General features: G+C 39.9%; 2 protein-coding genes across 2 annotated transcripts; both read right to left on the reverse strand.

Moving 5' to 3' along the window:
• Positions 1–341: 341 nt before the first annotated feature.
• Positions 342–1,137, reverse strand: LOC147889005 (dirigent protein 22-like). The gene has a single exon (XM_087392924.1). It carries the CDS (start codon positions 1,083–1,085, stop codon positions 522–524), a length of 564 nt encoding a protein of 187 aa, XP_087249050.1. The 5' UTR covers positions 1,086–1,137; the 3' UTR covers positions 342–521.
• Positions 1,138–24,422: 23,285 nt separating this feature from the next.
• Positions 24,423–25,197, reverse strand: LOC147889006 (dirigent protein 22-like). Its single transcript, XM_087392975.1, has one exon. It carries the CDS (start codon positions 25,141–25,143, stop codon positions 24,580–24,582), a length of 564 nt encoding a protein of 187 aa, XP_087249101.1. The 5' UTR covers positions 25,144–25,197; the 3' UTR covers positions 24,423–24,579.
• Between the last annotated feature and the right edge of the window lie 369 nt (positions 25,198–25,566).

The following is a 25,566-nucleotide window of genomic DNA, read 5'->3' on the forward strand; positions in this document are numbered from 1 at the left end:
TTTACTTTTGTGTCTTGAGGAGCTTTCAATAGGGGTAAACATCATTTTCCAAGCATAATCTCATGCATCCTAACTTGTCATTGTCTACTTTTGTTGACGCTTCACAACCATGTATTTTGCTACTATTTTATGCTTTCACCTTTTCCTCTAACTTTCTTTTAGCAATAAAAATCCAATTTTTCTAATAAGGGACCATCCCTCATATTACAATTCTTTCAAAGCATATACTCGATAGTGCATTGTACTTTTGTTCTCAATTTATATTGCCTTGTTCTAAAGCGAGAAAATAATTACTCTTGCATCTTGTGATAGGCTTGATAGTTACATTTTGGCACGAAGAACACCTCCATTGTTCGGAGAAAATGCCTCCCCTACCTAGTTAATTAAGGATTGTTATTTTCTATTAGATCCATTTTGACCATGGTCCGTATATGCATATATGCTTTAGGCAATGCTTTCCACGAATACCCTCTGCCGGATCGTGTTGCAGTGGCCTCAAGGACAAGGACAAATAGGGAGGCTTAAAATTTATATTCGATAACGTAGTGGAACCATGAGACAGTTTGGCTGTCGACAGTCGCAGTGGAGACGAGTGTTTGTGTCGCGACTCCGCGGGCGTACGCGAAGTCACCCGTGCCACCCACAATGGGAGCATACTTGACAGCAGCCGTGGCAATATCTACGCCCACCAGACTAAGGGAGCCATTGTAGTCCGGGGTGGCGATAGTGAAGGTCTGTACGAGGAAGAGAGTGAGGATATCCTTTCCAACGTCGCCATACCATCCCTGAACGCGGCCCACCTGCGTGGAGTTGAGAGAAGCGTTGGAGGTGAGGGGGTTATCGAAGGTATGGATGATGCCAAAGGAATAATTCTGGGCCTGGACGGGTTGGGCGGACTGTATGGCAGTAAAGGGGGCGGGATTGTTGAGATACGTGTTATTCTGCACGGCGATGTACATGTAGAACTCGAGGGAATGAAGTTCGCGGTTACTCTTGGCAGCGGCCAAGAGCTGATGAGGCGGGCTGAGGAGGGTTGAAAGGGCGAGGGTGAGCCCGAGGATGAAGGCAATGCTGGAGTTGGCCATGAAGAGCTGCTAAAGGGAGCACCGAGTTGCAGAATAAGCGGCTGGAGCTGTGTTTGTTACGTAGTTTGTGAAAGCCTGCTGTCCTTCCTTTTTGTAGGAAGCAACTTGGACTTTCAACCTTAAATCTTTCCACGCAGGTTGTTTCTCAATTTACGCATGCTAACAAGTCTATATTGACTTATGCTGGTATAGACTTGACTTATGGTGCTTACACACGCACATTACCCTCAATGTCAAAGGGTTTCTCCAGCTTAGATTGTGACTCAAAAAGACTTCCCCGCACAAGAACAGGCAGCTGTCTGAACTACTTCAAGGACTTGCTCTTTAGTGCACTTCATCGATGTCCTATTACGTTTCTAATGCAAAACTTAAATGCTATTGATGACAAGCATGCATACGACTCACGACCGTGCATACATATGCATGTGCAAAGTTTTTTCTATCCCTCGTTTGGCATGTTGTTCCCATGTCTATATAGAGTTTTTAGGCTAAAGTGTGAAAGTGGGGGTAAAGATGTTTTTGCACAACGCACATTAAAGTAAAAGATTATAGCATGGGGTTTTGGAGATCTAAAAACGTCTATAAGGGTGATGAAAAAAAGAAGGGAGACAAGATGAAAGGATAGGACAAAGAAAAGAGAGTAAAAGAAAAGAGAGGATTACTCAAAGTGAGTCAAGATATGAATATGTCACCCCTTTGATTAAAAGATATAAGATATAAGATACAAAGGGCCTTAGCACATTTATGGGGCTAGCATGGGTTTAGGATAGGAATTTTTTATCACGATTACTCCCATCCTACACCAAGTGGTCTAGGATGGATTTAGAATGGGAGTAGCCACTTTTTCTCCCATCCTAGACCATGGCCTCTAGACCCTGGCAGCCAGAATGGGTTCCTCTTTTTTAGGGATTCAAAAACATGGAAGGATGACAAGTGTCCTTGTCCCAACGTGGTCCCCACCTCTTAAACACATGAAATGATGGCATGTGTCCTCTTCCTCTTAAACCCATCCCTAGTTCTAGTTTTTTTGTTAGTACATGGTGGGATAGGAATAGGATAGAAATATGCATGGGACCACCTTTTCCCATTCCCATCTTATTTCTTTCCATGTGCTAAGCCCGAAAGACGAAAGGCAACAAAGTTAGAAACATCTTATGTGTTCAATTAGCATTTCATGGTTGAGATAACATGGTAAAAATCTAGTTGGTCTTCTTAGGGGGAGTATTTTAAGTCTTTATTCCACTTATAATATAAGGTGTTAGGTTTTAACCCCTAATATAAGATGCCAATGTAAAATACCCCTCCGACGTAAGAGTTAAGATATCATGCTTGACCCCAATGTGGTTAAGCCCTTGGGACTTTGTGGAGAGGTTCAAGCTTAGAGGCAATGCTCCCAAAGAGACTCTAATAAAGTATAAACAATGAAATTAAAAAATTGAATTCCATATGATCGTCTCTTGCTACACACATGTGGTCATAGCACCATGTCAATAAGTTTCACTGGGCTACAGGCTCGAGGCATTTACTATGTAGAACCTCCCTACATCACATGCATTCAAACAAATAGGTTTTACGTAACCCTTATATATGTATTATTTTTTGAGATTTTATGTAACTTCATATGAAGATCATACTCTTTTAGTGCACTACGTGTTATCTTACATATTGCTTAGTGGACTCTAAGCCTACTGGACAATAAAACACATGGTATAAGTAACACAATATAGGGGGTTCTGACATTCAAAACCTACCTAGTGTAATTCTACATTAAAGAAGCAAAATCACTTAGTACTCACATGGGTGGACACATGGAAACTCGTGGAAGTGGGGGCCTAATTGGAGGCTAACCGAGTAAGCTAACCAACGCTCCAAAGTCACCAAGCAAGAAGGTCCATTCAACTAAGGGAAACGTTTAAGATTCATTAATGTCTATATTTTGAGAGTATCTAGATGCAAGACTCCTAAACAAGATATGCTTCTGTTAGATCTTTTCAACAATCATTCAAGAGTTTGATTTCAATCCCATTTCTAGAAGAATTTTATTTTGTGTATACTTTAGCTTGTATTTCCCTCCATCAACATTTCTTCTCTCCCAATGCTTCTTGATTAAAGGTTCTACCTTCACATTTCCTATGTTGTGTGCACATTGTGTATACACACTACCATTAGCAAGTATCTCCTATAGCCTTTTGTGAGCTATGTCTCACTTGGTCCTATTTCTTTTTGGAAAATCTCATATCTTAGTGCATTCCTTCATTGCCTCATTGAGGTATTGTATGTGGATTTTGTGATGAAGTACAGACATTGACTATGTGTTAATGACACCACATGAGGCTTACAGCGATAAGAAGCCATCTGTCTCCCACTTTAGAACATTTGGGTGTGATTGTAAGATCAGCTAAGCCTATTTTCTTGCTCTTCCCATGTCCCATAGGCCTTAATGTTCTCTACACTAAGCTCAAAATCCTCATAGGAGTAATGCAATGTGTTGCGATGAGAGAAGAAGATGTTGCTTGATCAAGAGTCTCCTTATGGCTACCATGAACTTAAGGTCCCCATCTTTAGATAGCTATGAGGCTCAAAGGGTTTTCTATCTCGAGGTCAATATATAACTATTTAGAAAAACATAGATAATCGTTTAGAGGATATGGTGAGTGAGGATATCCTCACAAGGATGTTAGTGTACTACTATTATCTTATCATGGATGTAAACGAGACCTTACAAGCACTATTAGATTCAAGGTTTGCAAACTATTCTTATGTAAGTGCCTTTTTATGTTCACTGCAAACAAATTTAGCTATGTACATAGGACAAAACTAGTCATGGTTCATGTTCATGCACTCCTATTTGAAAATCCCCAATAGTATAGCATGAGCATTGGATATCATACTTTACCTTTCCAAGTGCAAGGTGTGTATGGATTGTTGTGAAATGACAATTTGATAATTTTTATAACCATTGTTCATTGAGGTTTAATGTTAGGTGAATAACAAAAGTTGAGAATTGACCTTAGAAAATAAATGTGGTATGCAATTTTTGACCTATAAATAAGAAGGTTAATATTTGGAGAATTGACCTTGAAAAATAAAGGTAGGGTTTTTATTTAGGGGTATGCAATTTTTGACCTATAAATAAGAACGTAAATATTTATTTAACATGCTATTGCAAAGGTTATCGCATTTGAATTGCATATAAAATGTTTGCAATCTTTTAATACTAGTATAAGAAACTTGGTCATAGGCCCATAAGGTATTGGTTTAGGCTTGGAATGGGTACTAGATGATAGTGGACACTTTCAAAAATCATGATGATTTAGATTAATAGCCCACCCTTGAGACTACTAGACTAATGTCATGGTGTAATAAATTAGGCTCAACTACCTTATAAAAATCTAAGTCCACAATGGAGGTAAAATTCGAGATTAGAGTGGATATATTCTTTTTCGCATAGTGACATTACCTAAGGTTATACCTTTCCTTGGTTCTTCACAGACTTGTGAGCACTATGATGATGCTTTTGGTTAAGGTCTTCAAGCTTTATACAATCCTTATAGTGGGCGAGGAGCCCTTCTCTTTCTCTTGGTTTCGCTTACTAGAAATCTTTAAAGGGATAGTTTTGTGTTTTTGAGCTTCTTACTGTGTGGAAAGAATTCTTGAATTTTACAATCATGTAAGAAATTAAAATCTTTCATGGGGATAGTTTTTGTTAGCACTGCCCCTAAAAGGGACAACCTATAGCATCGTTTCAATTTCCCTTTGAAATCGGGTCATGTGACACTTGTTACCCATGTACCTAGTGAGTCTCAAGTTTTTTGGAAGTTATGGCATGCAACCTTCCTCATGCACCTTCCTCCACTTTATCTCGTCCTCATAGCCCCCCTATTAGATCATATATAATTTCCAAGCTTCCACCATTCATTATAGCCTATAGGTCAAAGATAATTTCCAAGCTTCCACGATTCATTATAGATCATAGATAATGGGGCAGTGCTGTTGGGCACACAACTTGTGTCCTCTTGTTTTTGTTGTAAAAAACATTTTTCACAATCTACAAATCTCTAGGTGGGTGGTTCTCCCTCCTCTCCTCATAGCCTAACACTTTGAAAGGTGACTCGAGTCAACATATGAGGGAGGTGCCTCCCGAATTCACCTTCCTTCCATACTTGTGGATCATGGTGAAGAGACACCTACGACTTGGGCTATTAATCAATTCTAGCTCGTGGCTTCCAAAGGGGTAGGAATTAATCAACCTGTTGCACATGGCCTCTCAGTATGCGAGAAGTAAGATTGTTTGTTAAGTAAGTGTAGCTTGTGTGCTAGCATACAACAAAATTTAATTCTTTAGAAGTGATGACATTTGTCAAAGCGAAAACTTCTCGAACCTTCAATGATCCATGACCACGTAGATTTTTCAAATCTGTATGAGTAGATTTTCAAAACTGTCATACTCATACTCATACTCTTGTAGCCGAGGATGACAGGTTGTGTAAATAATTATAAGGACGAGGATTAGGATTATTCAAATCTGTATGAGTTTTCCAACAGTCATACTCATCCTCTCATGCGTGTGCAGGGTCCAGCTCCCAGGAAGAAGCTGGTGAAGAAACGCCTACATGTATAAGCCATGGCATTCACACTCCACGTCTTCAGAAATTGACATAATCAATTTTTAATTTGTTTGAACGTTCAAAGGATACAGCGACAGGGGAGAAATTTCAGAAATTGAGAAGTTTCACTTGAATCACTCTCTGTGATGCAGAAAGGAACAGGATCCGTAGAAAGCTAGCGTCTCGTGGTATTGTATCTTTTAGCGTCGACAGTTTCGAAACACTGTTGCAGACCATGGCTCCAAAACCGCCTTCATGCAGCTTGGGCTCAAATCTCTCCTTAGCCCTCTTAATCTGGTGTCCACAGCCAAGAGACCGACTATCTCGAGCTTTTCGTGTGCATCGCCGTGCAAAAATATAACACTTATCTAGACAACTCCGCCCGTTCAAAATGCCATCCAGTCCACCAAGCCTGTCCCGTGTTCCAAGAGCGATTCCTTCGGGATCATCCATCCTTCGATAATCCCCGTATTTCCAGCGCTCTCTTGACTCTACGCATCTCGGCCGGGTCCACGAACTACAATGGTTCCTTTAATCTGCTGGGATCATTGTGGGCGGCACCGGTGATGGGGCGGAATTGTGAATGAACGCTGCTACTGGTTCCATTACCGTATATTCTAGGCTTTCTCGAATTGAACCTTGTTTTTATGGGCGTAGCATTAACGATATGCTCTTCTTGAGCCAATGAATGTAAGCCCGTAAATAGATGACAACCCATGAACCTATAGGGAATCTCAAGCTTCTCCTTATTTTTTGCAAATAATTCAAATAACTCTTTCACACATCGCTGCTATAATGCTCACTCGACTCCCTCAAAGAGTCATACCGTTGAGCATCAATCGGCAACAACAGTGCTCCTAGAATTCATGGCTGACATTTGTAATGTGTTGGTCATGTGCCTCAGCTATAGGTGGTGGTCGCTAGTCCATTGTGATGTGTTATAAATGCTAAGGTACCCTACGTTTCATTTTCTTGCATTCGTATTTTATGGTGTATCATTGTGCTTGTTATTATCTTTGAGATGTGTAGGACAGAGGTGACCATCTCTCTCTCATTAAGTTTGTGAAAATACATCATGTCTTCTTGAGAAAGGGGTCTCATTGATGGAAGAACATATAGTGTCACCAAGAGGTAAGTACAGATTTGTGGAATTTGAAATCTAGCAATGAGAAGACTTCTCCCTCAATTGGAATCAAGGTGAGAGCATACAGACTATAATGGACTTAGAAATATGGTAGCTTAGGATAAGCAATGTTTAGAGATGATGGTCACTACTAGTAGAAGATTAAAATTTATTATTGTGACTGTGAATCCTATTTTAAAGTTGTCAAAATTGGAACATGTGAATCTTACTATGATACCATGGATCACCTTGTTTCTTAAGTGAAAGTGATTATGTTTTGCACTTATAGATTGGGTTGCTCAGTTCACAATTTTGTTTACTTGCCAATTCACTATATTGGACTCTGCATGACCCATCTAATTTTACACATGTTCTAGCATATGTTGGGATGCACTCATGTATACTTATGAACGTTATGGCATGATGAGTTTAGTATGACATTATTTCATGTGGTATGCTAGGGACTATTAAAGTTGAGAAGGTACAAGGTAGTGAATGGGGTCCAAGACTAATTAGTGAGATTAATCAATAAGAGGAGATATATTGATCAATGAGGGTGGCACAAGGAACTTCTAGCCGTTCACTATATAGGGAAAACCTTACAAACTAGGAAAAAGGAGGAAATTTCCCAGATACAACTAGGCACTTTGGAGTGTATATCTAGGAAAACTCCTTTCCTAGATAAAATGCATATCCCTATCTAGGAAAAGACTTGTCATCTAGGAAATGAGATGAGTGTGTTACATTTCTATATAGGAAATAGATACCTCTGTCTAGGAATAAGATAAAATGCATACCTCTATCTAGGAAAAGAGGTTGTCATCTAGGAAATTAGATGAGTGTGCTACATTTCTATATAGGAAATCGATACCTCTATCTAGGAAAAAGAGGTTTTCACCTAGGAAATAAGGAGTGTGTGTTGCATTCCTATATAGGAAATCTCATTCTCTAGTTAAAATATATACCTCTATCTAGGAAAAGGGGTGGTCACCTAGGAAATTAGACAACATGGCACATAAAAAAGAAAATGTGAATTGGATTCTATATATATTAGTCTTTATCTAGGAAATTAGCATCCAAGAATGTATCTTCTGCTATGCATGGTATAATAAGTCATTAGTAATATAGTTGCTGCAGTCTACTAGAGGAAATGAGTTGTTTATTATCTATGAAATAAGCAAAAACATTGTATTCTAAATGTTGAAAGCTTTTTTAATTTTAAAAATGATCATAAAATGTTTATGAACCAGAATATTTTACAATATACATAAGAAGCTTATATTAATTAAATTATAGGATAATTATCTTGATTCTATCTTTTAAATGCTATTTTATTTATTATATACATCCAATAAACATTTAAAGAATTTAAAATGAAATCGATTTAATTCTAAGGACAATACTCGAATTGCCAAATGTATAATGATAAAGATAAAATATAATGTGTAATGAAAAAAATACAGTGTGTGCAATGTAATTTGATATTTAAATGAAAATGTCAATTGAGAATACAAAGCAATTAATATTCAAACCCTAAACCCTAAACCCTAAGCCCTAAGCCCTAAGCCCTGAACCCTCAATCCTAAACCCTGAATCCTAAACCCTAAACCCTAAACGCTAAACCCTAAACACTAAGCCCTAAATGCTAAACCCTAAACACTAAACCGTAAACCCTAAACCCTAAACTGTAACCCATAATTCCTAAACCCTAAACCCTACATGTTAAACCCTAAACTCAAAACCCTAAATCCTCAATCTTGAACCCTAAATCCTAAACCCTAAACCCTAAACCTCGAAACCTAAACCCCAACCCCTAAACCCTAAATCTTAAACCCTTAAACTAAATCCTAAACCCTCATACAGTTAGATCCTTTGCAAGTAAACCCTATACCTTAAATCCTAAATGCTAAAACCTAAACCCTAAAATCCTAAATGCTAAACCTTAAACCCTAAACCCTACACCCTAAACCCTAAATCCTAAAGCCTAAACTCTATCCCATAATTCCTAAACCCTAAACCCTACACGCTAAACCATAAACTATAAACCCTAAACCTTGCACCCTAAACCCTAAACCCTAAACCTTGAACCTTAAACCATAAACCCTGAATCCTAAATCCTAAACCCTAAGTCCTAAATCCTAAACCCTAAGTCTTAAAAACTAAACCCTAAATTTTGTCAGTTTGTGTGACTCTGGGCTACTAAGCGCACACAATCCTAAATATGACCCTTGTTGTTAGTAGCTAACTGCTTCCTGCTACTGCTCTGCAAGGAGTCTTCTGTTCCTTATGCCTTGACCAAGATTTTTAGCTTTTCTATCTTGCAGCCTCTGTTTTCTTCTCTTGTAAGCCATGGTGAGCTGCATGTTGCCATGGCGATGATCAGTGAAAGACAAAAATGCCAAACCAAAACAGAGAGAAGCTAGCTTGTGAGGCAAGCAAAGAATAGAAAACTTACCCGAAAGAAGACATTGGAAAACCAAAGTCTGCGCAAGATCACGTCGAGGTGTGTGTCAGTTACAGGGCGGGGGCAGGTTGCAAGTACTCAATCTTCCAAGATTTAATGGGCGGGAGGTGTGAAAATTAGAAATTTGTGGGAGTAGCAAAATTTCAGCCACCGATTTCCCCCCCTCCAGCGATACACATCAGCAGAATTGGATGTCCCAAACAAGTGCAATGTGGCCTAAAATGCTTCAAAACACAAATAGGCCAAAGGTCATGCTATCAAGTTTGATGCTGTGTATTATTAAATGCAATGACCTTTGGCATGCTTATGATCCATAGAGTAAGCAAGTGCATGGAAAAAGAAACAATTCAAAATTGTAAATAGTGTTGGATTTATTAAAATATATTTTCACATGCACAAATTGCACTTTTCCAACTTCTTCTATTTTTAGGTGAATCTAGATACCAATACCAACAACTATCAATGTTTTAAGACCACCATGCAGTAGTCCCACTAGCTTGGATTCCAAAATTTTAATCCATTTTCGTTTTCAACAAATCAAAAAAAAGTTATGGAGTGTGCCCTCAAATGGGTATGCATCACGTTAGTACAACATTGGAAGCCCATTAACCCATGCCTAATGTTCTCATTTAGGTGTGTCCTTGGGTTGAGGAGAAGCTCATGTAGTGTACTTTTGAATGATTACTTGGTTGCATGTATGCATAGAATAAAATTTTGATGATTTTGAATAAAATGCTATATCATATAGTCTTCAGGATGCATGCTTCACATGCAACATAGCACTTGTAATGCTTTAAGGATCTCATTCCTGGTATTGATTCCATAATTTTTTGCTGTCATGTTCAAGTTTGGAATATGTACTACAACTTGAAGACAAAGTTTGCCGAATTCTATTGAGCAATGCATAAGTTATGGGTCATGCAAGATACCTATATATAGAAAAGTCCTTGAACCTCACCCAAGCAAACAATGACCCCTCTATCTACTGCTCCAACACATAGCTATCTGCATCATTGAGCCCCAACATGTCCAACTACCTTCGATCCTTCTTTTCTCTACTTTAAAATAGGCAACCATTTAATACCCCCTATTTCCATGATTATGCGCGTGCCCCCAATACATGTTAATTTTTCATGTTGTTAGGAGCTAGACACTAGAATTTTGACCTAGTTGGTTCCCATGCATTTTCCCTTAACCCTTGCTAATTAATGCTTTAACAAGGATGACATCACACCACCAAAACAATTTACAAGACTCACTCTCTCATGTTCCTAATGGAACACCCTACCTTGCCTTTTGCTCTTCAAAATCCATGATTGCCAAAGACCATGTTGAGTCAATGTTGAAAGATTATTTTCATCCCTCCCCAACATATCATGCACTAGACTTTATTTCCTACAACAAAAATATATATACAATTCTAAGAATAACATCAATCAAAAGAAAAACTACCTAACTAGAAAGCCCTAGCATTTGATCCTAGTAACATTAAACATCAAAAGTCATATGACAATCCACTACGTTCTATGTGAATCCTAAAGTTGGTTGATACATTTTAAATTCCCATATTTTCTTATCATTGTCTACCTCTGTTGCTTTCCTACTAGCATTGCTACCATGCACACAGCTTCTCCAATTGAGCTATTTGCATGGCAACAATGTTAGCAAGAAAGTAGCACAGGCAGACAACTATGTGATAAGCTAAAATACAGTAGCAATGGGTGATGAGTACTACACGAGGAGAGGAATTTGAAGGCTAGTCAATATGTTCAGATGCAGAGAGGGATAACATTTGTGGTTTGTAGGTGACTATTTCATGTAGAGGAATATACTGTATTTGCAATATCATCTTGGGCATTTTAAAGTTCATACCTCAAGGTGTATAGGACCATTGGTGATTGTAAAAAAGATAGAGCACTATACTACCTTTATAAACTACTACAATCTCTTCCATATACTCACCCCTACCCCAAACACTAGACGCCATAAACTCCCTCAACCTGAAAGTCTTCATCTCGGACAAGTTCAAAGCAAAACACATCATCCAAGAGAGGTCCTATTGGTGGCAGTGGCAGATTAATCCACTCTTCCTCTTTCACATATGCTAAGACTGACCAAATACGATCTTATACTTCAGAGTATAAGATTTCTACATGTACATCATTACCAAATTCAATGCTCTGAACAAACGGGCCCAATTCCAAGATCAAGTACATGAATATATAGTTTCCTATTTCTTTTTCCTTTAGTATTTATGTCCACTCATCAAACTCAACATCTGTACAAAGACTCATCTAGAGAACTTCTTTTGGGAGGTCTTCCATTGCTGGTAGCACAACACCCTGCCACTCCATCATTTACATACAATAGTATGTGCCACACACCTTGTGCTTTAAAGTTGAGGTTTTCTTCATATTGAAAGTTCCAGCAGTTGAAGCACACTGTATCATACTGTGATTCTACCTCTAAACAAAAATACATTTTTTGTTTTTTTCATTTCGTCCACTAACTCCTGTACTGGTATTTCTCTATCTCCTTCCACAAAAATATCTACAGAATCAAATCCCACACTCAAATCACTCTGATATAATATTTTCACTCTAGTCTCAAAAAATTTCATATTCTAGTATCATATCTATCTCATAAAACATATCTCTCAGCCACTAGCTCTTGGGAAACTCCAATCCTACAGCTACCTCGTCTATTATCTGTAGAATAAGAACCCACCGCTCCTCTATAACTTCATTGAATATTACTTCATACTGCACATGTCGTGGTACAATAATTGCCTCGACCCTATGGTTCATCTCAAACACCAAAAACATTTTTCTAATTACACCAAAGTTATCAGTATTTTAGCTCTTCCCTGGCCTGGAAGACTCCTTGGTTGGACACTTGTAGAACTCCCTCCGGCTCGAAAATGACTGTAGCCACCAGTGCCTGCTGCCCCTGGCTTCCCTGAGTGCAAACTGAGCTCCCCTTAAGCCAAAGCTCAAGGATGCCCTCATCGCCAACTCATGTACGCCCTACATTCTGCCATTCGTCTCCTTCACATGAAGATCACTGCTTAACGGCTTCTCTCCTTTCATGGAGCACTCAGAGCCCACTCATAGCTGGTCCCTTCTTCACAGGGCACCTCGATGTCCCAAATTCTTCTAGCCTACATAGTAGAGACCACCCATATCCCGAAGTTTTAGCAGCACTATGTTGTATAACCTGTGTCCTCGAGGGCTTTTGCTCGTTTTTCCACCCAACCGCGGATTCCCGTAAGCTCCCTCTATCTCCCCTTTTACTTACCATGTGGAGCTCTCTTTCTAGAATATATTAGTCATGATCCATCTCGCCATAGGATCCATCCTTGTGTGGCCTTGTACCCTGCCCCTCCTGTGGATGTGCCGACTAGGACACCCATAGATGCACCAGTCATAGACAGGCTTCCTACCATGACTTGCATCCTTTGCCACAAGGATTTTGACACCGTAGGGTGGTTTGGACTAGGGTGCAGCCACATCGCACATCTCCATTGCAATACCTCCCAAGTGGCCAACACTCATGGTGCCATGTGTCCAAGTGGACCTCATCATTAAACCCCTCTTTAGGTTCACTAATGCACCCTTCCATTAATTGCCTAGGCCTAGGATTTCCCCCTAGACCCTAGCCCTCATTAGCCACATGGGTAAGTATTGTTAAGCCCTCATGGTTTCCCCGTTATACCGATGTCACGGTATTACAGTTGACGTAACATTCCCTCCCCCTTAAGAATTGTTTACGTCCTCGAAAACAAAATTGGGAAACCTCCTTTGGAGACTGATTACATTTTCCCATGTTGAGGTCTCTTTAGATCTATCTTTCCATTTAACCAGATATTCTTTCCATATAGTATGTCGAGTTCTTTTTTCTTGTGTATCTAAAATTCTTTCTGGTTCATGTGGTAAAGATGCGGGTTCAATAAGTTCAACTAGGGCTTCATTTCCAATGAGATTATCCTCATCTCCTTATTTTCTTTTTAGCCTACTAACATGAAAAACTAGATGTACTCTGCATCCCTCAGGTAAGGCTAATTTGTAAGCAAGTTCTCCAATCCTCTTAAGTATTGTGAATGGTCCACAATACCTGGGAGATAACTTCGGACATTTACCTATTTTTAGAGATTCTGAAGATTCAGGTACCTTAAGGTAGACTTTCTCATTTACTTCAAACTCCAACTTTCTACGGTGGGGGTTTGCATAACTTTGTGCTCTATCTTGAGCTCTTCTTATGCTATCTTTAGCTAACTTAAGCATTTGATTCATATCCTCAAGAAAGTCTTTGGCCGGTTGAACCTTCTCTTTTTCACCACTGTCATTGGGGCTCTAGGTTGAAATCCATACATCATCATGAATGGACTAAAACTTGTAGCTGAATGTTTGGCACTATTATATGCAAATTCTAATATGGGCAAATACTGTTCCAATTAGTTTGCCGTTTATTTACATATGCTCGAAGCATATCCTCAATGATTTGATTGACCCTTTCAGTTTGACCATCACTCTGTGGATGATCCGCGGTGCTCATATTCAATGAAGTTTCCAACCTCTTAAACACCGCCCTCCAAAAGTGGCTGTTAAATTTGCTATCCTGGTCACTAACAATACCGGCGTGTAGCCCATACAGTCTATAGATATGCTCCACAAATAGCCTAGCTAATTCTGGAGTTTTAACATCTTCACTGACAGGAACAAAATGAGCCATCTTGGTCAACCGATCCACAGTTACCCACACAAAGTTGTGCCCCCTCTGTGTCCTAGGTAGTCCCACAATAAAATCCATGGAGATGCTTTCCCATTTGCCAGATGGAATCTCCAATGGGTGTAGGAGACCTCCTACCTTAAGGCGTTCAGCCTTATTGACCTGGCATTTTTGGCACTTCAATACATAATCTTGGACGTCCTTTCCTATTCCAGGCCAAAAGAATTGTCTCTTCAGAAGTACATATGTCTTCTGAATTCCCGGGTGTCCAGCACACGGATTATCATGACATTCAAAAAGGATTTTGTGCCTAATGTCATTATCATCCCGGGACACATACTCTGCCCTTGTAGAGTAGGTAGCCATCTTCAATAGTATATTTTCTCCACTTGAGTCCTTTATCACCAACTTGTGGTGTGTTGCCATTTCCATGCGGCTCCTCAGTGAAAGCCTCTCGATTTGTTGGATCCTTGTTATTAATTGCTTTCCATATTTCAGAGAAGTGAGGATCAAATTCACATTTCCCTTTTAAGGACTCTAGGAAATCATTCTGAAATTGAGTAAAACTCAATTCATTAACAATTGGCATTCGGCTAAGAGAGTCTGCTACCACATTAAACTTCCCTTTCCTATATGTCAATTGTATATCAAACTCTTGCATTAATTCAGCCCATCTAGCTTTTCTACCTTTAAGCTCTGGCTGATTACAAATCCATTTAATGCTTTCTTGATCAAAGATGATCTCAAATTTTGCACCATATAAATAGTGCCTCCACTTCTTTAAAGCATAGACTATAGCATATAGTTCCTTCTCATATGCCGAATAATTCCGTTGGGCACGATCTAGCTTTTTACTTTCAAAAGCTACTGGTCGACCTTTTTGTATAAGTATTGCCCAAATAGCAAAATCACTGGCATGTGTCTCAACCACGAATGGTTCATTGGGATCCACTACTTTTAAGACAGGAGCTGCCGCTATAGCTACCTTTAATTTTTCAAGACTTCTCTTTTGAGGTTCATCCCATATGAAGGTGCTTCCCTTCCCCTTAAGCTGGTCTGTCATCGAAATAGCAATCTTAGCATAATCTTGGATGAATCTCCTATAGAATCCTGACAAACCTAAGAATATCTGTAATTCTTCTAGATTTGTAGGATGTGGCCATTCCAATATGGCCCTTACTTTGTCAGGGTCCATACGAACCCCTTCTTGGGATATTATATGTCCCAAGTATTTCACTTCTTTTGCAAAGAATTTACATTTGGATTCTTTTGCAAAGAGTGAATTATATCTAAGAAGTTGAAACACTTTTTGCAAATGTTCCAAATGTTTTATTCTGGTTTTACTATAAATAAGGATATCGTCTAGAAATACTACAGCAAATTTCCCTAGATATGGCCTTAAGACACTATTCATAAGTGTCATGAAAGTTGCTAGAGCGTTTGTTAATCCAAATGGCATTACTTTAAATTGATAATGCCCATACCTAGTACGAAATGATGTCTTAGGGACATCTTCTTCCCTAATTTGTACTTGATGATATCCTGATCTTAAATCAATTTTAGTAAAGTATTTTGCCCCTTGCAATTGATCAAAGAGCTCATCAATGCGAGGCATTGGATACTTATTTTTTATGGTGATTTTATTTAGTGCTCGGTAATCTATGCATAAATGCATAGTGCCATCCTTTTTCTTTACCAGTAAAACTAGTGCAGACCAAGGTGAACTACTTGTTTGGATTTGGCCCTTCCTAAGATATTCTGTTAACTGTCTTTCAACCTCACATTCCTCTGTTTGACTAAGCCTATATGGGGGTTTACAAACAGGGTAGATCCAGGAATTAAATCTATTTTATGATCTACTTCTCTCTCAGGAGGTAAACCATCAGGTAAGTCAAGCGAAAAAACATCTTTAAATTCAAACATTAAATCATTGAAAGAAGATTTATACTTTTTAACATTATAAAAAACAACATTACTTCTTTCCGATGAAAATGACATAAAATCACCAATAAAAGTAAGTTCACAAAGATATACCTCGCATTGTTCTTGGTGTAGTAGTCGTTCCAATTCCATCGAACAAATAAGAGGAGAATTAGGCACATTATGTTCTCCTTGAATCTGAAAGACTCTACCCTCTTTTTCAAACATAATGGAGTTATTAAGATAACTCCTTTGTAAGCTATGCCCAAGACTATACAACCATTCTCGACCAAGCACTACATCTATTCGGTCGAGATGCATGATTTGGAAATCCAAGGCATCCTGATAGCCTTGAATATCCATCTCTACACCATATATCATGGTGTCCCAAACTTTTTTATCACTGCCCTTCGCCAAAGAGACCACATATTTATGGGCACTGGGACTCTCAGGCAATTTTAATTTCTTAACTAACGAGTAGTTTAAGAAATTATGTGTTGCACTATCATCGACCATCACTCTTACTCTTTGCTCCTTAATTTTTCCATGCATCCTCATTAAATCATGAGGACCAAAGGTGGGCTACCACATTGCCGATGATAGACAGCACATGTGGGTGCTATCCTCATGATAGACCTCTACCTTAGTGTACTTTTTAGTACCATTAAGCGGTAACACTTGCACCGCATGCACTTGTTTTTGTGGAGGTCTATTTGGGGCTTTAGCTCCCGCTGATTTATTTTTAGGACAGTTCCAAGCAGCATGGTCTTTGCCCAGACATTTGAAGCAAAGATTTTCTTGCCTAGCCCTTTCATAATCCTCTTTTTTCAAGAGAGGATAATTTTGTGTTTGAGGTTTCTTAGGTGGTGCCTGAGGAACCTCCTTCTTAAAGTGCCCCTTCCTTTTTAAATTGGAAAATTTATTGAACTTTGGAACAAAACTTGTTTGCTCCAAAGTTCCAATTTTGAATTTCCCCGTCGTATCATCATATATTTGGGCATACTTAATAGCTTTCCTCAAAGGTTTTTGGAGAATTTCTTTTCACCTCAACCTTATAAGTGTCTTTGAGACCTCTCACAAAACCCCTTATCTTTTGGAATTCATCAATTCCCTTCAACTTAAGGATTGCCTCCCTATAATTCGGGACTAGAGTGTTTTTACCCATAGTGCAAATGTCCCAAGCCTCCCACGCTCTTTCTAATTCATTTTCCGGTAAAAACTCTTTTAGGAAGGCTTGTTCAAACTCAGTCTGATATCTAGGAATTTTATCACTCTCCCTGAGGCTCATCCACCATTTATAGGCTTTATTTCCAAGGGAAAGACTTGCTTCCACGACTTGATTTTCAGGAGGTGTATTCCTGAGTCGATGAAAGTCTTGCCATTTTTGCAAGAACATATTAATCGCATCTTTATTACGCGCCTTTTCTTCCCCATTGAAAATTGGTGGTTTTAAGTCCTTAAGGATGTTCGAGGTTTCTCTAAGTCGAGAGGTAGACCTCTCAACTTGAGTAGGAGGAATCGATGATTTTTCAATAATAGATACCGATTGAGAATCGGCTATCTTTATTATAGCTTCCGCTAGGGTTTTTAATGTTTCAATGATAACCCCTAATTGTGTTTCTATATTTTGCATTCGAGTTTCAAGTTTAGTGAATTCCGCATACGGAATTCCATAATCACTGTAATCAATATCCTCCATTTCTACATTATCCTTTTGAGTTTTGATTTGTACCTCCTCATGTATTTCCTCTCTAACTATTGCTTTTCCCTTTCTAGCCCTTTCCTCAGCCTCCCTAATCATACCATCCCTTTTTGGAGTTGTCATTTTAAAAATGTATATTTTCCAGAAAATATAGAGTAAAGCACTTTATATTAGATAGAAAAATATGATGCCCACTTCCCTAGTATTTGTTCGATGTGGTCTTGAATTTGTCCTTGAAGCTGACGCGTCCTCTCACGCTTTAAATTCTTGATCTCTCTCCCCGATCCCGCTCTTCTTCTTCCCTCGATCTCGAATGTCTCGCTTTCAATTGTAAATCCTTTACTTGAAATCAGCGAGGCTAATAAATTTTGGAAAGAAGGATAAGGTGAAAAGACTTTGAAAAGAGAGGGGGGGGGGGCTTTAAACTTTAGAGAGGGCTATTAATACTCTGATGAGGTTGCTTTTTTCCAAAGGTTTTTTAGACCTTTGGATGATGTGGATTTCACAAAGCTTAAAACTATGCATTTTGTGCAGCGTGCAGGTCGACGATTGCGCGACAATTTGCTGCGCAATGATTTGCACCACCCTTTGTAGGTTCGTTCAAGTACTTGCAGCTTTCTCTGGTTTAATTTCCTACCAATCTTGCAGTTCCTGCTCTCGTGATGACGGCCGCACGTTAGCCACAACTCCTTCACGGCGATCACGGCTCCTTCACGGCGATAGTAATCATGTAGTGCCTGGGTACTCAATTTGTTTCAAAGGAAAGAGGATTGCATAGGAAGACAGCTACTACGCATAGGCAAGAGAAAATCAAAGGCTTGCTGCACTCCTGTAATCTTGCTGCTAAACACAGTTGCGCATGGTTCTCCAAAGCCTATCGTTGCAGGCTTTTGTTACGCCATTTAATTACTACTGCGCCATCGTTTGCTACTTCAAGTCCATTGTGGGCCGCATGACTTCAATTGAGAATTGAAGTCCTTCCTGATGCTTATGGCAGTGAATCTCGTCACCTCAATCCATCAATCACGACCGGCTCTAATACCAATGTTGTATAACCTATGTCCTCGAGGGCTTCTGCTCGTTTTTCCACCCAACCTTGGATTCCCGTAAGCTCCCTCTATCTCCCCTTTTACTTACCATGTGGAGCTCTCTTTCTAGAATCCTCCCCCTTGCTCAATACCTCCCAAGTGGCGAACACTCATGGTGCCATGTGTCCAAGTGGACCTCATCATTAAACCCCTCTTTAGGTTCACTAATGCACCCTTCCATTAATTGCCTAGGCCTAGGATTTCCCCCTAGACCCTAGCCCTCATTAGCCACACGGGTAAGTATTGTTAAGCCCTCATGGTTTCCCCGTTATACCGATGTCACGGTATTATAGTTGACGTAACACACTAGCTCTCAACCAATTCCAACCCAATCCAAGCTCATGTACTTCTCAGAGCTTCTCTTGCTCATGGAGCTACCGTCTTTTATCACCTCAAGATCCTCTTAACTTGCATAAGGGAGACACCCTTATCCAAAGCTCCCACTCAAAGCCACTACCCTATCTCAGGGTCTCCATGCCCGCATGCTCGTCATCCCATAGCAACATAGCTATCTCTCAAAACAAACTACCTGCTACCTAGTCATGTACTAGTCCACACACAAGTGTCACCCCTTTAAACCTTCTTACAGTGATAGCTATCTCATAGCTACTATCCTCATCTCGAAGCTCCTACCTCCCATCAAAACTGAGATCCTTGTGGCTTGCATAGTAGGGATGCCTCCTCCACAAAATCAAGAAGTGCACGGTGCATACTCTTTATCATTCACACAAGCCTCTACATCGTTCTGAATCTGCAACCCACTATAGAGACACCTCGATAACTGCCACAGCCAATCCTCTACAAAACACTAGTAAGGGCTAACTGTGCCATAGAGTTCATCATCATGAAGCACCTGGTGCCCATCTACTTCAAGCTCCTACAGTCAAGATCCCACACCCGTCACGTGACCACAGCCACCACCATAGCTTCCCTTGCATACAAATCTATCTTCTTCACATACAACCACCTCTTCTATCAACAGGCCTCTAGCCCTCTATAGTAGAGATGCCACCTCTAGAAAACCATCACCCACGATTGCCTATGACCTCTCCCCTTTAGAGTGCCTCTTGAGCATGATCCTCAGGATTCTATAATCGAGATACTCTTCAGAAGTTCCAAGCCAACACAATCCACCACCCCTCTCCTCTGAGCTCACGCACTTCTCCTCTGTACACAGAGTTCTCCTCCCCTACACGTGAAGATAGCCAACAACCATCTACAGTTGAGGCGCCACCCCCAAAAACCCATCGCCCTTCATCTTTGTCACCTTAGATATTTCCTCCCCATCCTTTGCATGAAGCTAGCTAGCACCATGGCTTCATTCGTCATCACAGAGCCCCCAGAGAGCATTTGCGCCTAGGCATCCAATTCGAGATCCACCTCTCCTGCCCAGTACTCTAGTCCACGATCCTCCCCCTCCCTCCATCCTCCTGCAAGCCGCCATCTCCATGTACTGCCCAACTCATCTTCCAGAAGCATGCAGAGAACAATCTCGTCACCACCTTGCGTGTGCACGTTCCTTTCCATATTTTCTAGCCACGTCATCACGTGGAGTTTAGACATTAGTGCATGAAATGATTTACTTTTGGAATAGTTTATGTTTGTGTGTCACGATTTTCTTACTTTTATCATATGTATTTATTTATAAGCATGTTACTATAGCTTGTAACTATAGCTAAAGAAAAAGTCAACGGACTGGTTGGAGGTTTGCTTAAGCCAACCTGTAACATCTTGTTCGTTGATGAATAAAATTATACCACATGCCAGATGGAGGCTGGCTTAGGCTGACCTAGAACATCTCGTATGTGGTTAAAATTCATACTTTATATTACTGAAACTCTACAAAATAGTATTTAAGAGTGATGAGAAAATATTTGACTTTGAGTCGAGATTGCGGGCTCACTTATGCCGGTCGTTTGCATCTCGCTCGAAGTCTAGCCAGTTGTGGAGCTCACAATTGCCAGCTCATAGGAACTCACAAAATTATGTTGCATATGTGTGGAAACATAGTGGTATACATAGGTTCACTATCCTTATGTTTTATAGATTATTAGTGAAACAAATTAGATATGAATATATTACATACGTTTTAATTTAGGACAATCACATAACTAGTGTTTGGCCTAAGCTAAAATGGTGATATATTGCATGATGTTCCAACCACCATGCTCGTTTAGGACAATCCCATTAATTCCAAGACAACCCAGTTTAGAGATTAAACAATTGAACTACTCCAAAACTCATTCACAGATAACCACCACTGGGCTAGTGAAATATATTGCCCAAAGACTTCTTAGATCAAGATGACCTTGCATTTCTTCTGCTCTATATCAAATCATTGGAGTCATGTTGGTTGTTCTGATTGTCAATGTCTTTGACAGTGTTTGCCCAAGGCATTTTAACTTTGTATCAGAGGGTACCAACATAGCTAATCCCCTCTTCGTAGCTAGCTGATCATCTAAGCTGTGTACCCCTATCACTTTTTGTCTGCCATTTCTCAAATTAGAGAGTATCACCTCTTGGCTATTTCTCAGGTTAGAGAGTATAATCTCTCAAGGCATTGGTAGGGTTGTCACTCTGAATTTGAGGGTGCAAGCTAAACCTGGTAAAGACTCAACACTAGTATGCACTTGAATGATCTAATGTTGCTACTTCAAATGCTTCCATAAAATGTGAAGCGACGGCTTGTGTACTTTGCTCCGATGGCAATGATCAAATGCACACATCTTGCTACTTTGCAAGGAGTGTTCATTATTCTCATTGTTTCTCCCTCTATAAATATTGTGAAAGTGTATTTCATTGTCGTTTTCATAACCTGTCATTTCCTTCTTGCCCCACAATCTGTATGTCACAGCCTCTGTCTAGTTCTCTTACAAGCTACATGAGCGGCATCTTGTCATTAATGCCATGGATACAATCAATGAATGACCACCAATATGAACACCAAATAGCTTGTGAGGCAAGCAAACCTCCCATGCAAGGAGGCATGAAGAGTAGGTGCTAGAATGACCCCATTCACTACAATTTAAACAATGCACATTCATTGCATACATACCCCAACCCCTTCGCATTTGCCATGGGTTTGCCCATGGTAGTTTGATGGAAGTCCATAACCTTTACCTCCATAAAATCCTCTTCCTCTTCCTTGAGTTACAACACGCACCATACTCAAAATCATATTTTTCATTAATTCTAAAATTTCATGTAAATCCTATTCCAAATCTAGTTGTATGTCGCTTTTGATGAAGAGAGTAGACGTACTGGCTCTTACTAGGAAGGATCAACGTCACTACTGATTTGTCTCCTCTTTATACTACAATGGAACCCTAGTTCTTCATGTGTTTTGGCTTCCATTCCTTTAACTGTCTAAACTACATAGCTTTGTCAAACAATATAAGATTCATCAATTCTACTTTTATTATAAGATCGGGTTTGATCTCAGCAACAAATCTCTCCTTCTTAACCATTTGCAAGGGATCTCTGGATGTAATTCTTCTATTGGTTTATTGCACAATTCTTTAAAATATATTACTAGAAAATAATGGTCAACCTCTTAATCAAGTGCTTGCTAGAAATTGCATAATTTCCTCCATATTCGACCATCATGGCCCTTTTGTCAAGATAGTATAGCTCTCACTTTTCTATATTTAGGGTCTCATGGGAAAGTTTGAGCCTCTCTCAAAATCTACACATACGTTTGCATCCACACCTCAAATGGAAATGAACTAAAAGCAAGAAATAACCATAGCTCTTATTAACACCTCTGATGGAAACAAAAAAAGTGAAAAATGCTCAACTTAATGGGATCCACAAACTTATCACATTTGGAAAACCCACATCACAATTTGTTTCATCATGATATCATGAAATCAAAATTGACTCATAGGATGAGCTGGGAATCCTTTCACTAGATCTATTCCACCAATATAGCTACATGATATCATTAAATAATTTGATTTAAATAGAAAGAAATCTCAAGAGTATTAGAGAGAATTCACCCCGAAAAAGGTCTCACATGATGTATATGTTTCCAATTCAATCTTAAGAGTATCAAAGAGCATTCATCCTCAAAGAGTTCTCACATGGTGTATATCGTTCCATAAAAGTTGCAGACACTTGTACATCTACCCATTTTATTCCTATAACAATGCTTGTAGCGGAAGAAAAATCTATGAACTGAGTATTTCTATTGTAAGCATTATTCCAAACTTTGTCTATAATCTCAGTGACTATAATAAACATCTTTGGAGGGGATACTTTTACCAAAGACAGAGCTAAGAATGACAAGGAATGTCTTAAGAAAGGACTCTCAACGTGGCATCTTGCCCTATGCAGATGGTTCAGATTTGGGAAAAGCCTACAGGATATGGCAGAACTCCATGATTTCCTTGGGATAGAATATGGAGAGATGACACAGGGATCACACTTTCTTAGGGAAAGTACACTCAAAAGGTACTTAAGCAGTTTCATTTACATGACTGCAAGCCACTCCCTACTTCTATCAAATGTAATATTAAGTTGTCACCACTTGACACTTCTCCAGCTTTAGATCCTCTATAGTATAGACAATTAATTGGAAGCTTGATCTATTTGACTATCACCAAGACAGACATATCATATGTAGTTGGTGTGCTCAGCTAGTTCATGTAGAATCCCAAGAAGACTCATGTCCTTGCAGCAAAGAGAGTACCTAGATACCTTCATGGTACATGGAATCATGGACTACAGTATGCCAGGTCATCCGACTTACACTAGCTTTTAATAGGGGTAAATATCGTTTTCCAAGCATAATCTCATGCATTCTAACTTGCTATTGTCTACTAATTTTGTTGATACTTCATAGCCTATATTTTGCTACTATCTTATACTTTCACCTTTTCCTCCTGTTTTAGCAGTGACAATCCTATTTTTCTAATAAGGGACCATTCCCTCATATTACAATTCTTTCGAAGCATATACTAGCTACGATATTGTACATTTATTCTCAATTTATATTGCCTTGTTCTAAATCGAGAAAATAATTACTCTTGTATCTTGTGATAGGCTTGATAGGTCACGAAGAACACGTTCATTATGGGGAGAGAATGCCTACCCAACTTAGTTTATTAAGGAATTAGTTATTTTCCATTAGATCCATTTTTGGCTTTCTTTTTCACAAAAAGAACAAGGTGAATGATACATATCTATCATTCATTAGGCCTGCCTATGGGTGAGTGAAATGCTTAAGAGGGAGCATAAAATTAGAGACATGAAAAGGAAAGAGTGTACAAAGAGTAGTCAATGCAAATGGTCCAATAGTCAACAAGATGAATTTCATTGTGTGTGTGTGTGAGAGAGAGAGGGGGGGAGGGGGGGGCTTGCCTAGAGAGAAGAAGAAGGAGAAGAGAGAGAGAGAGAGAGAGGGAGAGAGAGAGAGGGGGTAGGGACTTGCCAAGAGAGAGAGAGAGAGAGAGAGAGAGAGGGGACTAAGTCACTAAATGCATGCATTAAAGCCTCTTACAAGGAGCATACTTGGACCAATCACCTTTGTACCAAAGTCATAAATACCACCTGCCAAAGTTACTAGCAACCAATAAGAAATTATCACGCCAACAAATAGAAATAATCAGGATTTTTAGCTTTGCAAAACTGGAACCGTTGCTAAGGGTACCCAGAGGCAGGCCAAAAAGGCGAGTACAAGAGAGACTTTATTTGCTTGAAGGAGATGGATGCAATGCCGCTCCAGCATGACTACTACTGTTCCGTAGGATTGTCTGATATCCCGTGCTGAGATCAACTTAGAATTTAGAGGCGCTGAGAATCTCGAATACCCTCTGCCAGATCGTGTTGCAGTGGCCTCAACACAAGGAGAAATAGGGAGGCTTAGAATCTATATTCGAGAACGTAGTGGAACCATGAGACAGTTTGGCTGTCGACAGTCGCAGTGGAGACGAGCGTTTGTGTCGCGACTCCGCGGGCGTACGCGAAGTCACCCGTGCCACCCACAATGGGAGCATACTTGACAGCATCCGTGGCAATATCTACGCCCACCAGACTAAGGGAGCCATTGTAGTCCGGGGTGGCGATAGTGAAGGTCTGTACGAGGAAGAGAGTGAGGATATCCTTTCCAACGTCGCCATACCATCCCTGAACGCGGCCCACCTGCGTGGAGTTGAGAGAAGCATTGGAGGTGAGGGGGTTATCGAAGGTATGGATGATGCCAAAGGAATATTTCTGGGCCTGGACGGGTTGGGCGGACTGGATGGCAGTAAAGGGGGCGGGATTGTTGAGATACGTGTTATTCTGCACGGCGATGTACATGTAGAACTCAAGGGAATGGAGTTCGTGGTGACTCTTGGCAGCGGCCAAGAGCTGATGAGGCGGGCTGAGGAGGGTTGAAAGGGCGAGGGTGAGCCCGAGGATGAAGGCAATGCTGGAGTTGGCCATGAAGAGCTGGTATAGGGAGCACCGAGTTGCAGAATAAGAGGGTAGGAGGCTGGAGCTGTGTTCGTTACGTTGGTTGTGAAAGCCTGCTGTCCTTCCTTTTTGTAGCAAGCAGCTTGAACTTTCAACCTTGAATCTTTCCACGCAGGTCGTTTCTCAATTTACGCATACTAACATGTCTAGCTGCTTACACACGCACATTAGCCTTAATGTCAAAGGGTTTCTCCACCTTAGACTGTGACTCAAAAAGAGTTCCTGCTGCTTACACACGTCTACATTGACTCCTGCTGCTTACACACGCACATTAGCCTTAATGTCAAAGGGTGATGGAAAAATAAAGGGAGACAAGATGAAAGGATCGGACAAAGAAAAGAGTGTAAAAGAAAAGAGAGAAGGATTGCACAAAGCGAGACAATATATGAATAT

Source organism: Dipteris shenzhenensis, chromosome 21 (genome assembly GCF_047967505.1).
Source record: "Dipteris shenzhenensis isolate YYH24624 ecotype China chromosome 21, Dip_SZ_1.0, whole genome shotgun sequence".
Taxonomy (NCBI): Eukaryota; Viridiplantae; Streptophyta; class Polypodiopsida; order Gleicheniales; family Dipteridaceae; genus Dipteris; species Dipteris shenzhenensis.

Bases quoted from the DNA above. Each gene is read 5' to 3' on its own strand.
- LOC147889005 (XM_087392924.1), bottom strand. From the start codon at position 1,085: ATGGCCAACTCCAGCATTGCCTTCATCCTCGGGCTCACCCTCGCCCTT.
- LOC147889006 (XM_087392975.1), bottom strand. From the start codon at position 25,143: ATGGCCAACTCCAGCATTGCCTTCATCCTCGGGCTCACCCTCGCCCTT.